This window comes from Aspergillus terreus, genomic scaffold (assembly GCF_000149615.1).
Source record: "Aspergillus terreus NIH2624 scaffold_1 genomic scaffold, whole genome shotgun sequence".
Lineage (NCBI taxonomy): Eukaryota > Fungi > Ascomycota > Eurotiomycetes > Eurotiales > Aspergillaceae > Aspergillus > Aspergillus terreus.
The window spans coordinates 1,894,654-1,911,328 of NT_165972.1; the positions used below are offsets into that span (position 1 = coordinate 1,894,654).

A 16,675-nucleotide genomic window follows, 5' to 3' on the forward strand; every position below is an offset into this window, starting at 1 on the left:
CCTGTGAACCTCCTCTTGTGGACCTTGCTTTTTCTGTTTGCTTGTACGGAGTAAGTACACCTAATGTGTCAGCAAGGACACCACAGAATGCACTCTGTATGTCAAACCGAGTCTGGAGTCGTGCCTCCACAGCTCTTTCACCCTTTCAGGATTGACTTGCACCAGTGGATCATCTTCTGAGGACCCCGCCGTCGAGGCTACGAGGCGGCCCAGGCCGTTGCAGAAAGAGTACGGAGCGGGTAGTTAGTGATACCGAGAACGTGTGTGGACTACCTATGCTGCGCAAACGATGGTCATTCTTACCAAAAAGGGAAATTCCAGGTGAGCGCGACAGCCAATGGACGCATGCACGACCGGCACTAATATCTGCCGCATCTGCTCCGCTAGGCGCATGTCTTCGTGCAGCAACCACCACGCGATCACTTGGATGCGACCCCACCAAGGAGTAGGCCAGCGTCCACGGAAATTGCCACTGGAATGCACCGATGGCGCAGGACGAGACGACCCTTCGCCTCTTTATTGGCTGGTTGCTGGCTGCCGAAGAGTGAAAGTTAGGTAGTCTCAGGATTAGGGGACCTATCGTGGCGGTCCTCCGTAGAATTTGCACGGATAGAACCAGGTCGCAGGGGAATTGGCAATCCTGAAGGGAGGATATTTGCGAGAATTATAGGTGTGTGGAGCCTTAGGTGGGCACGAAAAGCAGGCAAATTGACAGGCTGTGATGACAGCCCCGACCAGTGCCTAAATGGAACCTAATTAGGCACATATGCACTGCCGCAAAAAGAACCCGGTGGTTCTGTCGTCCCCAAGAATGAGCAGTATGCCCTGCCGGGTAAGCCGATTGATAGGCAAGGCCCTGCCTATCCCAGCATGAAATGATCTGGCGATGAAGGGATCCGCCATCTCCCATCTCGGGCCACCAACAATTAGTTATTGTCGAATAAGGAGAGGAGTCCAAAGGTGTGTTGGCCGACTGGGCACTCTTATGCAACTAGGACAGTAGTATGTCTGTACCTAGTCCCACAAAGTTAGTAGCTGGTAGTAGCTGCATGGAAGTCTTGCAATGGGTCGAGGAATGCACTCCAAAAGAGAGCTTGGGAAATGTCACAGCCCAATCGAGTCCTTCCTAAAGGGGTTCGTCCTCCCTTCGCTCCCCTTTCCCATCTGGAGGAGTAATAAGGGCGCGGAAGATACTTCGTACCACGACGTGTATAGATGACCAGGGCGCGACAAGAGGGTAGCTATTACGCGCCTTCAAGCTCCAGATCGACGGAACGGAAGGCCGGGGCTGGCAGGATACGCGGAGGGCGAGGCGCGTGGCTCTGCATTGCGATTGGAAGGGAGCGTCGATCTTCTAGTCGGAGTGATGCTACTGTTCCTCTGAGACTGGAATCACACGGTCGATCGTAGCGATGCCAGCCAAGTTTGGCGTGGCTGAAGCACATGAGCTGGAGGGGTTCGCTTCGGGTTCCAGTCAGGCGCTTATGCGCAAACGATGATATGGTACCAACCTCTGCTAGAGAGGGGGAGTTGGAGCTGGGCAGGTAGTTTCCACGGATCAGTGGCTCTGGTCGAAAGTTTCCAAGAGGTAAGATCAGGAGAAGCTGAATGTACATAGTCACTTCGAGGCGAATAAAAAAAGAGCGGTAGATATATCCGATCGAGGTGGGGTACATCGGAGAGAAAACAGAAAACAGACGGGGAGATGGTGCTTACAGTACCGTTCAGTCTGGCTAGCCTCCTGCAAGGCGATAGATGGTGTGAGTTTAGTTCCCTGGGTGGATGCATGCGGTGTTCCATCATGATAATCCCGCAACTGCAACGGGGGACGGGTTAGCTCCCCTTATTTACTAGTGGTGGAGAAGCGCCCGGAAGAGGGTCAAACAGTGTTCGGTTTCGAAAGGAGAGACTAACAGAGGAACGATTGGATACGGTCTTCGCTGAGTTCTGTAGCGTCTGTGCTAGTACCTGTAAGTAGTACTACTGGTACCACGCCGTAGGTAAAGTAACGGATTGTTACCTGGCGTACCTGGTGCCCTGATGATGATGGTGAGGGAGATGGTTTTCTTACGTAAGACGTTGTTGAGTGAAATCGTAGGTAGGTAGCTACCTAAGGTATTGGAGACTTTCAGTTCAAATCGAACAATGATACCATCAGGTACCGGGCGAGTCTCGGTCGGATGTGGTAGTGCTGATTGTATTCTGCACATGATCCTCGTCATGAACTCAACCTCGGTCTCACGGAGCGGGATTTCAGGTGGACATTTGCCGACAGAGGGAAGGATTGAGGCTCCCTGAGCTAGGTACGTATGTAGATGGATCGCCCATCGCGAACAAACGAACCCTCCGCCACCGCATCACTGTCCAAAGGGCAGATGGCTGCGGTGTGTCCTACATAGGACGCGGTGAACGACAACCATGCAGAGACGCAGATTACTTGGCCTCCATGCATTGCTCGGACCCGAGGGTTTGGTAAGCGGTGAAATGATCAACATGGGGATCAGACCTTGCCGGACAAGTTACTGGGCAATTCGTGAAAGAAGCCGGGAGACATCAAAGAACCGAGACGGATGCAAGTCATTCCGATGGGAAGGATGTTGGGGTAATATCCGTGGGATGGTCCCTAGATAACTACCTAGAAAGCCATAGAGGCACCTGACCTCATACAAAGTACCAAGTAGGTATCACCAATGAAAGGCCAGCTAATGGGGCGCTTCCACCACGGTAGGTGGCTGCAGGATTGCCCCCCTCCTGCGCGAGCAATACACAGTCAGGACGTGTTTCTGAATCAGGGATTGTCCTCGATGAGCTGAGGCGGTATGTCCGATCTATCATGATATCCCGGGAATAGAGGGCAGATCGTAGAGGACTGGGTTTTTTAGTCCGCTAAGGATAGTGGGTCTTTCTAATGAGAGTGAGGAAAATAAAATCAAATAAATGAAATAAAAGAATCCTAAAGAGCTTCATACCTACCTAGTCTAGTCGGCAAGGACAATTGTTATCATCGTCTGCGACCCCTTTGTAAGAACCAAGGGGTGATCCACTTGAGCGGCGGTACAATTCGTGGGAGGATTTTGGGAAGAAAAGGATGGAGAATAGGAGAAATTTGACTTTGGGGCCGAATTCCAACCAATACCTTCCGGATTCGCCTTTTTCTCGGGCGCTACGGAGGGACCGCTCGAAGAGGAGCCACGTCCGAAGCTTCACATCCTGCAACCACTGTGTTGGTACCGGAACAATTGTACCTAGCTAGCTACTAGTAGGGAGTGGGGAGTGGGGGTTGCCTTGGACGGTGGGCAACAACGGGCGTGCCACGGGGGGTAATCCCAATAAATCGTGACCGCCCGATCGACTTCGATCAGCTTGTTACCTGGAAGTTACCTCGCTACCTACCAAAGGTACTCCGTAGGTACTCCGTAGGTTAGGTGAGTTCGGTACTGGTAACTAGGTACCTCCACGTACCTCCCAGGTACCGACTAACTAGATCTAGTAGCACCTGTACTACCTTACTAAGGTTCCTAGAATGTGCTCCGTAACATTCGTCCCAAACTAAGGTACGTGTGGGAGGCGGGCCGTCACCACCCGGAAGTCACTTTCATCGTCAGCAACAGTGGATCATTTCCTAGAAAGCGTTTGGCATGTTTTTCTTTTTCCTTTCCATTTTTTTTTACCAACAAAACCCTCCTACTGGCCGGAGTCCCGTCGTGCCGAGAATGAGCGGCAGTTACCGAGAAGAGTAATCGCACGGAGTCCTATCAGCAACGAGGAGATTGTTGGACCCATCTGATTGAACGTTAACTTCTATGGAGTACAGGTACTGTTGGCTTAGGAGTCTCCCCTACGCTCCCGAATCTCTTCTGACTCCAGAGTGCTTGTTAACATGATATGTTCTCCTGTTCACTCTCCCATTCTGCAGGACGGAATGATTTTCCGCATGCGGGCGCGCTATTCACACGAGTTGATTAGTTTTAATCTATCGGACGAAAGGTTATCGTTCATGTTGGTCTGGGTTAAGTTCCGTCAAATAGTTTCCCGCCACTTGGTTCTGGGCGACAGTGATTGACGCCAGGCCCGAGCACTTGGGTAGTCCGTTAGGGAAAAAAGGGGGGAGAAATAAATATAGAAAAAGAAAAGAGAAAAAGAAATTAAAAAAAAAAGGGCCGGTGACAGATAGATAAATGTCACCGAAGGAGCGGATGTACGGACGACGTACAGGTACCCGACATGCATACCCTTTATACATGAATGGAATGTACTCCGTACATATACCTAGCGATATCTCGCCTACCGATTACTCCGTAATCTATATAGGAATGGTGAGACACAAGAATAGAACAACTTCGTCCACCAAGATCCATCCATGGCTGGGATCGCCCCCGCAACCAATGACTCTGGCTCCGAAGCGCCCTACCTTGTCGGGGAGATGGCGGTTCTCCAGGGACCTTTCGGTTTCGGACGAACCCACCCAAACATGATCATGGATGATTGCTAAGAATAACGAAATTAATCAATTTCCTGTACCGTAGCCTGCCTAGTTAGGTGCTCCATACCTCCTCCGTACTATACTACCTACTTACTACTTACTATTCCGTATGTACTGCTAATAGGCACAGAGTAACAGGTAGGTAGACAGTCGATTGATTGTAAATATCGTTATTCTACAGTTCTCAGAAATCGCCCCGCTGCTTTCTGGGCTTCTATTCTCTCTCTCTCTCTCTTTTTTTTTTTTTTTTTTTTCCCTGTTTTTCTAATTTTTTTTTTCTGGTCCAATTTCTCCCACCCCATTTGTTTCCCGGCCCGTGGAACCCAACGGGGAGCAAGAAAGACTAGACTACTAGACTAGGTAACTACCTGTAGCTGGGTGCTAATAATAATATTCACGGCGGCAAGACAGCCATGGCCTTATAAACTTTCCTGTCATCCCTACCGTTGACCTAGTATTATTATTATTATATGTGGTGAGGTCGTACCTAGGTACCTGGGAGCTTAAAGAGATACTACAGGTACTTCCATCTTGTACTGGTAAGTCCCGTCCGTACTTTAAATACAGGGGACCTCCCGTACGTCAGGTACCTATGTCATGATTCTTCCACGCATAACTAGCTCTTCTTCTCCCCGGCATTAAGATTTGTTTCTTCTTATTAATTATCATCACTATTATTCCTGCAGCAGGAACGCCCCCTATCCTCTCCTCCAACGTCCGATCTATCGTGTGTTTCGAGTCGTGCTGTTCACACACACGCACGCACACACACACTCTCAAACATATCTGCCCCCTCTTGCCCCTCCATCCCTCCAGAACCCGAGTTCACGGTGCCAACTCTCTTTTCCTTGTGTCTCCTATCCCGTTTAAAAAAAAAGAGGTACGCAGAACCGAACCCAATCGACCTCCGCCGACTAATTAAGTGGGATTCTCTGGCCCCCAGGGATCGGCTTCTTCCTTCCATCCTGCGGCTCGAAACCAGACGTCCCAATCACCGGAGCTGACCCTGGATCGGCCTCTGATCCATGGCTAGTTTGCCCTGACATTTGTCGCCCGTTAAAGCCGTGGGACCTGCGCCCAGTACATAAACCGCCTGCGTCGTGACACCGCCTCTTTGGCCGCGCTTCCCGTCTACTTTCTTCGACGCCTCCGTTATTTTCATCGCGGCGCTCATCGCGGCGCCCATCCCATTGCGCCGCAGTTGCTTTCGTGCGTGGGATTTTGGTTTCCGTTTCTTGTCTTTTTCTCTTGGGCGTTCGTCTCATCCCGACCTGCTCCACGGCTTGATTGATTTATTTGATTTTCAATTTTGTCTAAAGTCGCCTGCATCAGACCGTCCTCCAACTCCGAATTCGTCTTGTCGGAACACCTCCAGCTGCCTCGCCCGTCCCCCGCCTCACCATCCGAGCAATTTCGCATGAGGCGCAGTCAGCCTGATATTTGATTGAACGCCTTGCTTTCGTCCATTGCCAGGCCCTCAGACTTGTCTGTGGCCGCCTGTTATCCAGGACGGCCCTTCGGTCTCTGATCTATATCCTGATCTCCTGGTGTTCTTCATTATCGACAGCTCTCCCCGGTTCGGTCTCGGCTTGTCTCCGGCATTCGAACTGCTTTCGTCTTTACCTCTGTTCGGCTTGTTGCCTGGGAGGGCTCCGCATTGACTCGGAGGCCTCATGTTTGGGAACGGACACGGCCCGGGACAACCTATCACCATGACCCCTCCGTCTTACAATAAGTTTGGCTCCCAGTCGTCGGCTTCTGGCCGCTCGAGAACCAATTCCGATGCTATGGACATCCACGTCATAACGGATCGGGACTTGGATGCACGAGAACATAATCCTGGCTACAGCAATTGGACGAACAATGGTTCCCCATCGATATACACCAAGTAATTCACCCCCGCCCCCTTTTTTTCCCATTCTATGTGGATTGTTCTACCCAGTTCACTTTTCCTGTTGGGTGATTAATCTTGTATCCCAGGAGTCCAGAAAAGCAGTACTATGAAGAAAATGGACGGCTGTACCATGCGTATCGAAAAGGAGTCTATATGCTACCATGCGATGACGAGGAGCAGGATCGCCTCGATCTTTTCCACAAGTTGTTCACCGAGGCGAGGGTATCTGATGGTCTGATTTACGCACCTCACCCGAGAAACGGTCGATTCTTGGATTTGGGATGTGGGACAGGGATCTGGGCAATTGACGTGGCCAACAAATACCCCGATGCTTTCGTTGTCGGGGTAGATCTTGCTCCGATCCAGCCCCCAAACCACCCCAAGAACTGCGAATTTTACGCTCCTTTCGATTACGAAAGCCCCTGGGCGATGGGTGAAGACTCCTGGGACTTGATCCACCTCCAAATGGGCTGCGGAAGCGTGTTAGGATGGCCAAACCTCTACCGAAGGATCTTCGCCCACCTTCGACCGGGTGCTTGGTTTGAGCAAGTGGAGATCGATTTCGAACCCCGTTGTGACGACCGATCCTTGGGACGGACTGGCGCTTCGCGAATGGTACCAATACTTGAAACGAGCAACCCAGGAGACCATGCGACCAATCGCCCACAACTCCCGGGAAACCATCAAAGATTTGCAGGACGCCGGCTTCACTGAGATCGATCATCAGATGGTTGGATTGCCCTTGAATCCTTGGCACCAGGACGAGCACGAGAAAATGGTCGCACGTTGGTACCATCTCGCCATTACGGAGAGTATCGAAACCCTCAGTCTGGCCCCGTTTAGCCGGGTTTTCGGTTGGGATAGGGAAAAAATCCGGCGTATCGCGTCTGAGGTCAGGTCGGAGGCTTTCAACAAGGACATCCATGCCTATAACATTTTACATATCTACCAAGCTCGGAAGCCTCCTGTCAACTGACAACCAGCGATCAACTAGCGCGAGACCGAGAACATCAAAGTCGCGCTAGGATTTCTTGTCCAAGAGTGGATAATGGAGTCCCTGTTTCGCTCCTCTCTTCCCTTGGCTCCACGAGCGACTGCGATCGAGGGTAACTCTCCGTAGTACCTGTGCTATCGCGGCCTCATACTGGCCTTGGACCCCAGCAATGCTGATGCATTCTGGTAGCCGAACCGTGCAACGCACTGGCTGCGACGTCCAGATATTCACGACGTCTCGCGGGAGCTTCTCACTTTGCGTATATGGGTCTAAAGTGAGTGTCTGCCCGCTGTGTTCAATCACGCTGCAATGTCAGCTGCCAGGATGAAAGACTATACAAACAAGCTCTGCTCAACTTATACCAATTCTTTCGCTTTCACGAAAGGATTAAGAGCGAGCCCGCGGAATTTCCCATGGGTGGTTGACCCTGCGTCAGAGAGCGGTTAATTGAGATTGACCTGTCTTGAATCTCTCCGCTCTCGTACCTTCAAAACATGTCCCTCAACTTCCCTTGCACATGCGGCTGTAGTTGAGACGCATCTGCCTCTCCACCCGACGGCTCTGGGCTTATTTTGATTGCCCATATTTAACGGACCCGTTGAAACACTCGTACTGTGTCGCCACGAGTTTGGAACCCGAGATACCCTAGACACTACATCTACTGATGAAGGAAAAATAAATCGAATCAACTAAAACAAGCTGAATCTCCCTTGTCCTATTCCTTCTATTGGGCCGACGGAGACTATTCCGGCTATACAATTGATACTTCATAAGATGCGTGTCTACATACGCGAGTAAGATACAGAAACACAAACACCAACCACCCCCAAAGCCCACCGAAACGCCGACAAAGACCCAGGAAAGAGACGCTTTCGAACATCGCATAATAATAGCGGGATGCACCGGGGTCCCCAAAACTCATCGCCGGCGACCCTTCTGACGAGACGTGTTATTCTTGCCACTCGCCGTATCTTCATAATCCCGACCAGCGCCGGGACTGCGCCTTCGCATGGTCCCCGGGCCTACCGCGACAATATCCTCTTCACTCTCACTATCAGAGATGTCCAACAGAACTGGCATTCGGAAGGATTCCATGTCGTCGTCCCCGCCACTTTTATGCGGCTCGATAGTGAGAACATCGGGGACTTCGTCCTCCTGATCTAGCCGGCGCTGGTGAATTTCTTCGGCCGGATGGATGTCGAATTCGTCTTCGCGCTCAACGTATTCGACGTTCTCTTCTACCTCGCCGAAATCCGGCGCCAAAGCTGACCATTTCTGGGGCGTCACAATCGACCAGGTGTAGATGCAGCCCGTTTCGAGGCCACATGCTACCACGAACGGTCGTGAAGGGTGCCACTCCACCACCCCCAGTTCCTCGCGTGGACCCTCGAGAATCTTCACTAGGGAGCCGTGGCTACGCTCCCAGACGTATATGTCGGGGTTCATGAAAGTCGACGCTGTGACAAATTCACTGGTTGAGGAGAATGTCACGTGGTTCCAGCTCAGGCGATTCACCACATCTTGGAATTTGTGTTCGACCTGGAGTTTGATGTGGGCGGGTTCGAGGTCAATACCCAGCTGCGAGAGGTCGGGCATCAGGATGGTGCGAATGACGCGGTCAGAGCTGTTCACCAGCAGGTCGCGGCCATTGCTGGCGAGGCGAAGTAATATAACTACTCCGTTGCAGAGGCGGGTCGAGTGAATAGTGGTGCAGGTTTGCGTCTCGATGATGTTGATCCAGCCCTTGGATGTCCCGGCGATGATGTGATTTCCCAGGGCAGTGAATATGGTCACGCAGGTGGAATGTTTCGCGTCTTGCGCTGCTTGTTTGGCGGCGACAGCCGGATCGACTTCTTCGTCCTCGGGTGGTGGAGGGCGAAACGGGGCGGAGGGGAGGATTCGTTTGATCGGTTTGGGTGACGAGACATCGACGAGGACAGGCTGATCTTCGAATAGAGACGCGACGAAGAGTAGACTATACACAAAAGGTTAAATGAGCACATTGGTTGATGTCGAATCGGCAGCTGTTGGACGTACTGGTTATAGGGGTGGAGTTCGGCGATATATACAGGAGCTTCGAATCGAACAGTGCGAACCCGGGAGCCATCTTTCAAATCCCAGAGGATGCACTTCCAATCTTGGGAGGAAGTGAGAAGATATCGACCGTCTCTAGACCAACTGTGGACACAGGCGTAGGGTTAGTCTTCGTTCCGATTGATCAGATGCGTATGTAGTACCTGAGGGATTGGATCTGTCTCGTATGGCCTCGTAGCTTGCGCGCAACCCCGTTCGTTTCGATATCAAAGATCACCACCGTGCCATCTGCCTGTAATTCTGTGTCAGTGTACATTGGAAACGGAGACGGCGCGCAGAAGGAACGAACCCGGCCGGACGCTAGATAGTCGCCTTTACGGTTGAAACGGAGGCATGTCGCGTGGCCGCTTCCTGGGACTGTCAGTGGGAAACGAATCCAGAACCAAAACACTAGAGCATCTCACTAAGTTTCTCGGACAACGTATCTGGGTAGTCCTGAGCCAGGACAAAGGGATCAATGAGAGATAAATTCATTGCGTGTAATAATCACGGGGAAGCGCCTGAGAACAGGGTAAAGGGGGCGTGACGGTAGGGTAAAGTGGAAACGGGCAGAAGCCCAGCCCGAAAAGGAGGCCCGAAAAGACGACTGAGAACAATCATCCAGCGCTCTTTGAGGCGACTGACTGATTGCCTGGAGACTGTGATGGTCATCCCAAGGGCCTTTGTGAAGCAACACGGAGACTGCCGGGCGGTGAGAGGGGCATTTAAAAGTGAGCGACGGCAACCCCACATGCCGACTGATACTGCCCATTCTGCCAATCACGCCGCTGAGACTCGACTTTCCCACCGGAGCTTTAGTCAGCCATCGGCCTTCCTGCCAACCAGGCTGCGCGGCTCAGAAAACTCGTGCCCCATCGGCGACTGACCTGACGTCCAACCATCTCCCTTTCATCACCTCAACACGCTTCCTTCCATCGCCCATCCCCCAACACCATCGCGTCTTGCATCGCGAATATCGCTTCGCGAGCTGGAGAACTTGCTCTGATCGACGGCATCGTCTTTTTCTTCCGCCCTTTTTCGCGCTTCACGAAGTCGGAGGATCGGGTCGCGGGCGCCCTCGTGGCAAGGGCTGCCAAAGGCCTCCAGCCGGCCAGCAGCTTGCAAATTCTTCGTTCGTCGCTTCTCAACCCCTGTATTTGGGCCCAGTCGACCGGTCTAAATCGGTTTCTCGCTGTCACCTCGCTTCTCACCACTCCGATTCGCGACACAACCCTCCTCCCCGAGTTGCCTCCCGCGAACCGTCACCATGTCGAACGTCTACTTCCCCTACTCCAAGGCGCCTTTGCGCACCATCAAGGAGATCCAGTTTGGTCTATTCTCCCCAGAGGAGATTAAGCGGATGAGCGTGGTCCATGTGGAATATCCTGAGACGATGGTTTGTCCTTCTTTCCCGATAATCGGGCTCTGGTGGTTGCTAACGGGATCGCAACACAACAGGATGAACAAAGACAGCGGCCGCGCACAAAGGGTTTGAATGACCCTCGCCTTGGGACGATCGATCGGCAGTGGAATTGTGAGACTTGTGAGGAAGGCCAGAAAGAGTGTCCCGGTCATTTCGGACATATCGAGCTTGCCACTCCGGTTTTCCACATCGGTATGGGATACAATCTGATGGAATTATATCTTTGTATTTGTTGCTGATCGCGCATGACAGGTTTCTTGACCAAAATCAAGAAACTTCTTGAGACGGTCTGCCACAACTGTGGCAAGATCAAAGCCGACTCGGTTAGTCATCCCTATTGGGATGGCAAATCTCATGGCATATTTTGCTGACCTAGATTCAGTCTGATCCCAAGTTCCTGGAAGCCCTGCGTATGAGGGACCCTAAGCGACGTTTCGATCACATCTGGCGGATTTCGAAGGATATCTTGATCTGCCAGGCCGACCCTCCTCCGGACGATGACGACCCGTTTTCGAAAGAGAGCTCTAAGCCCGTGAGACACCACGGCGGGTGCGGTAACTCTCAGCCTACGATCCGCAAGGAGGGAATTACGTTAGTCGGAACATGGAAGCCGAACAAGATGCTGGATGAAGATGACATGCAGCAGCCAGAGAAAAAGACCATCACCCCTCAGATGGCTTTGAATGTCTTCCGCAACATCTCTCATGAAGATGTTCGCATCATGGGCCTGAGCAATGACTATGCTCGTCCTGAGTGGATGGTCATCACGGTTCTTCCCGTCCCTCCCCCGCCAGTGCGGCCCAGTGTCCTCGTTGGTGGCAGCACCAGCGGACAGCGTGGTGAGGATGACTTGACGTATAAGTTGGCTGAAATTGTCCGCGCGAACCAGAATGTCCAGAGATGTGAACAGGAAGGCGCCCCCGAACACGTCGTACGCGAATTTGAATCCTTACTCCAGTACCATGTCGCCACGTACATGGACAACGATATTGCTGGTCAACCGAAGGCTATGCAAAAGTCTAACCGACCGGTCAAGGCCATCCGCAGTCGTCTGAAGGGTAAGGAGGGTCGTCTGCGACAGAACCTGATGGGTAAGCGTGTGGATTTCTCTGCACGTACCGTCATTACCGGTGACCCCAACTTGTCTCTTGATGAGGTCGGTGTCCCCAAGAGTATTGCGCGAACCTTGACCTATCCCGAGGTTGTTACGCCGTACAACATCGAAAAATTACAACAGCTTGTCATGAACGGCCCGAACGAACACCCCGGAGCCCGATACATCGTCCGAGACAACGGCGAACGCATTGACTTGCGTCACGCCAAGAGAGCTGGAGGTCAACAGTTGTTGTATGGATGGAAGGTCGAACGACACATCATGGATGGCGATGTGATTCTTTTCAATCGTCAGCCCTCTCTGCACAAAGAGTCCATGATGGGTCATCGTGTCCGTGTGATGCCATATTCTACCTTTCGACTGAACTTGTCCGTCACCACGCCCTACAACGCCGATTTCGATGGTGATGAAATGAACTTGCATGTTCCTCAGAGCGAAGAGTCGCGAGCAGAACTCAGTCAGCTCGCCTTGGTTCCGATGAACATTGTTTCTCCCCAGCGAAACGGCCCGCTCATGGGTATTGTGCAAGATACTCTTTGTGGTATCTACAAGATCTGCCGGCGTGACATCTTCCTGACCAAGGACCAAGTCATGAACATGATGATGTGGGTTCCTGATTGGGATGGTGTTATCCCGCCACCAGCGATCTTGAAGCCTAGACCCAGATGGACTGGAAAGCAGATGATCAGCATGGCTCTGCCTTCAGGACTGAATCTCTTGCGCGTTGACAAGGATAACTCTGCCTTGTCGGAGAAGTTCTCACCTTTGAACGATGGTGGTCTCCTTATCCATGGTGGACAGTTGATGTATGGAATGTTTTCCAAGAAGACTGTCGGTGCCAGCGGTGGAGGTGTTATCCATACCATCTTCAACGAGTACGGACCCGGTACTGCGGTGGCATTCTTCAACGGCGCCCAGTCTATCGTGAATTATTGGCTGCTCCATAATGGCTTCAGTATCGGAATTGGTGATACTATTCCAGATGCTCTCACAATCCAGAGAATCGAGAACTGTGTGCGTGTCAGGAAGAAGGAGGTCGAAGCTATCACTGCCAGTGCTACTGAGAATACTCTTGAGCCTTTGCCTGGTATGAATGTTCGAGAGACCTTTGAGAGTAAGGTCTCTCGTGCTTTGAACAACGCTCGTGATGAAGCTGGTAGCGAGACGGAGAAGAGTTTGAAGGATCTTAACAACGCCATCCAGATGGCTCGGTCCGGTTCCAAGGGATCCACCATCAACATCTCACAGATGACGGCGGTGGTGGGTCAACAATCCGTCGAGGGTAAGCGTATTCCTTTTGGCTTCAAGTACCGTACTTTGCCGCACTTCACGAAGGACGATTATTCGCCCGAGTCCCGTGGCTTCGTCGAGAACTCCTACCTCCGTGGTCTTACTCCTACCGAGTTCTTCTTCCACGCGATGGCTGGTCGTGAGGGTCTTATCGATACCGCCGTCAAAACGGCCGAGACTGGTTACATTCAGCGTAAGCTGGTCAAGGCCCTGGAAGAAGTTATGGTCAAGTATGATGGTACCGTTCGTAACTCTCTGGGCGATGTCATTCAGTTCGTCTACGGAGAGGATGGTCTTGACGGCGCTCACATCGAGAACCAACGGGTTGATATTATCAAGTGTTCTGATGACAAGTTCCGGGACCGCTTCCGCGTCGATCTCATGGATCCTGAGCGCAGCCTGGGACCGGAGATCTTGGAGCAGGCTAATGAAATTGCGGGTGACGTGGAGGTCCAAAGATATCTGGACGAAGAGTGGGAGCAACTTCTCAAGGACCGAGCGTTCCTTCGGACTGTCGCCAAGGAGGACGAAGAGATGATGCAGCTTCCGATCAATGTGCAGCGCATTCTCGAAACTGCCCGGAGTACGTTCCGTATCCGTGAAGGAACCATCAGTGATTTGCATCCTGCGGAAGTCATTCCTCAGGTCCAGTCTCTACTTGATCGCCTGAAGATTGTGCGTGGCGACGATATTATTTCGGTTGAAGCCCAGGAGAATGCGACACTGCTCTTCAAGGCGCAACTGCGCAGCCGCCTTGCGTTCCGAAGACTCGTTACCGAGTATTCCATGAACAAGCTGGCCTTCCAACACGTTCTTGGAGCCATCGAAACTCGGTTTGCCAAGGCTGCTGCCAGTCCGGGAGAGATGGTTGGTGTACTTGCGGCGCAGTCTATTGGTGAGCCGGCTACACAGATGACGCTGAACACCTTCCACTTTGCTGGTGTGTCGTCTAAGAACGTTACTCTTGGTGTTCCTCGTCTCAAGGAAATTCTAAACGTCGCCACCAACATCAAGACACCCTCCATGACTGTTTACCAAGAGCCATACACATGCCATGACAAGGAAAGTGCCAAGCAACTGCGAAGCGCTGTCGAACACACGAGCTTGCGTTCCGTGACCGAGGCTACTGAGATCTACTATGATCCGGATATTCAGACTACGGTCATTGAAAACGATCGGGATATGGTCGAATCGTACTTCATCATTCCCGAAGATGTCACGGATGATTCGACTCGCCAGTCTAAGTGGCTGCTCCGTATCATTCTTAGTCGTCCCAAGCTTCTCGATAAGGGACTCACTGTCCAGGACGTTGCTACGAGGATCAAGCAGGCCTATCCCAAAGATATTGCTGTCATTTTCAGTGACAACAACGCCGACGAGCAGGTTATCCGTATCCGTCAGATTCAGGATTACAAGGATGATGAAGATGACGATGATATTGAGTATGACGTTACACTCAAGAAGCTGGAGCAGCATCTCTTGGATACCCTCACTCTTCGTGGTGTGCCCGGTGTGGAGCGTGCGTTCATCAACGAGAAGAGCAAGGTACGCGTTCTTGAAGATGGGTCATTGTTCGTCAGCAAGACCGATCCTCTCTGCAAGGAATGGGTGTTGGAGACAAGTGGTTCGTCTCTTGGTGAGGTTCTGGCGATTCCCGGGGTGGATGCTACTCGCACATACTCCAACCAGTTTATCGAGGTGTTCGAGGTGTTCGGTATCGAAGCAGCCCGGACAGCTGTTCTTCGCGAGTTGACACAGGTGCTGGCTTTCGATGGTTCCTACGTCAACCATCGTCATTTGGCCCTTCTGGTTGACGTGATGACTGTGCGGGGTTACCTGACTCCCGTCACTCGGCACGGTATCAATCGTGCTGACAACGGTGCTCTTATGCGGTGTTCTTTCGAAGAGACCGTGGAGATTCTTTTGGAGGCAGCTGCTTTCGGAGAATTGGATGACTGCCGTGGTGTGTCAGAGAACTTGATTCTGGGACAAATGGCACCTGCTGGTACTGGAGAGTTCGACATCTATCTTGACCAGAACCTTCTCAACACTGTCGTTTCGAACAACGCCCGCTACGGTGTGATGGGTGCGATCGGCGCCAAGGACGCAATCATCTCGGACGGTGCTGCGACGCAGTACGACACTGGTTCGCCAATGCAGGAGAGCGCGTATATTGGTACCCCCGACCCGGATTCGAACTTCTCTCCTATCCGGCAGGCAGGCGCGGAATCACCTGGTGGCTTTACGGAGTATCAACCTACTGCAGGATTTGGGGGCGGGTTTAGCCCCGCGCCCACTAGCCCGTTGGGCTACTCCCCTGGCAGTCCTTTCAGCGGCGGCGCCACGTCCCCCAGCTACTCTCCGTCGTCCAGCTACTCCCCTACGTCCCCCGGCATGGGTATCACCAGCCCTCGGATGACCTCGCCGGGATTCTCACCCGCAAGCCCGGCGTTCGGACCGACGTCGCCTGCTTACTCCCCTACGTCACCTGCGTATGGACAGGCCTCTCCGACTTCACCGTCGTACTCCCCAACGTCACCGGGCTTCTCACCGACATCGCCGAACTACAGCCCCACGTCGCCAAACCTCAGTCCTGCTTCGCCAGTGTTCAGCCCGACATCCCCGAGCTACAGTCCTACTAGCCCTGCGCTCGGTGCTGGTCGAAACATGTCTCCTACATCGCCAACGTCTCCCAAGTACACCCCGACCTCGCCTGGGTGGTCTCCGACAAGTCCCCAGTCTTACTCGCCAACTTCACCAAACATTGGTGGCTCACCGACGTCGCCTGGAGGGGCCTACAGTCCGACGTCGCCTACGTACAGCCCTACGTAAGTTTAACTCATGGCACGAATCAGAGTGACATTTTGCTGACTTCACCTGTAGCTCGCCGCGTCAGTGAAACCAAGCTTGTCAAACTTTCACTGTATCATTGTACTATCACCCACGCATCGGACCGCCTATTAAAAAAAAGACATGTTGCATTTTACGTTACGGAATTGGTTGGTTATTTCTTCAGAATTTGGGCGTGTGAAGCCTTTCCCCATTACTTTCTCCATAAATGTATGTTCTTCGACGTCTTAACCCCTCGCATGGGCTTTATCCCGTTTATTCGACTGTTCGTCTCCGAGCCAACCTGCTGAAATTGCGTGTGTGGTTGTTGCTGCTGTTTCCTCCTACCCCTTCACATTGAAATACCAAGCGTTTGTTTGTCCTTTTTCTTTTAGATTTGAAGAGCTCCGCGAATCAGGCCTTTAGAGCTGGAGGAGAGGAAGGGAAAATGGACGTGATTCCCCCTTGGGCTTACATGATGATGGTCATTTCTTTGGAGAGTATTTAATGATGCGGTCACTGTTCTTTCGTGTACACAGCTTAGTACAGCTGGGGTTATGGACAAAAGAGAGAAA

The 16,675-nt window shown here is 52.2% G+C and overlaps 4 protein-coding genes across 4 annotated transcripts; 2 read left to right on the forward strand and 2 right to left on the reverse strand.

The window, feature by feature from the left end:
- Nucleotides 1–1,244: 1,244 nt before the first annotated feature.
- On the reverse strand, nt 1,245–1,616 carry ATEG_00677 (uncharacterized protein; the record flags this gene model as incomplete). Its single annotated transcript, XM_001210763.1, has 1 exon — nt 1,245–1,616. One exon carries the CDS (start codon nt 1,614–1,616, stop codon nt 1,245–1,247), a length of 372 nt encoding a protein of 123 aa, XP_001210763.1.
- A 4,579-nt stretch (nt 1,617–6,195) lies between these two features.
- On the forward strand, nt 6,196–7,353 carry ATEG_00678 (uncharacterized protein; the record flags this gene model as incomplete). Its single annotated transcript, XM_001210764.1, has 3 exons — nt 6,196–6,371; nt 6,464–6,859; nt 6,933–7,353. The coding sequence occupies 3 exons, from the start codon at nt 6,196–6,198 to the stop codon at nt 7,351–7,353; spliced, it is 993 nt and encodes a 330-aa protein (XP_001210764.1).
- Nucleotides 7,354–8,289: 936 nt separating this feature from the next.
- Nucleotides 8,290–9,939, reverse strand: ATEG_00679 (Set1-mediated histone H3-K4 methylation subunit Swd1; the record flags this gene model as incomplete). The annotated part of the gene is made up of 5 exons (XM_001210765.1): nt 8,290–9,346; nt 9,409–9,549; nt 9,609–9,693; nt 9,751–9,816; nt 9,870–9,939. 5 exons carry the CDS (start codon nt 9,937–9,939, stop codon nt 8,290–8,292), a joined length of 1,419 nt encoding a protein of 472 aa, XP_001210765.1.
- Nucleotides 9,940–10,711: 772 nt separating this feature from the next.
- Nucleotides 10,712–16,170, forward strand: ATEG_00680 (DNA-directed RNA polymerase II subunit RPB1; the record flags this gene model as incomplete). Its single annotated transcript, XM_001210766.1, has 5 exons — nt 10,712–10,840; nt 10,903–11,059; nt 11,120–11,190; nt 11,244–16,099; nt 16,155–16,170. 5 exons carry the CDS (start codon nt 10,712–10,714, stop codon nt 16,168–16,170), a joined length of 5,229 nt encoding a protein of 1,742 aa, XP_001210766.1.
- Between the last annotated feature and the right edge of the window lie 505 nt (nt 16,171–16,675).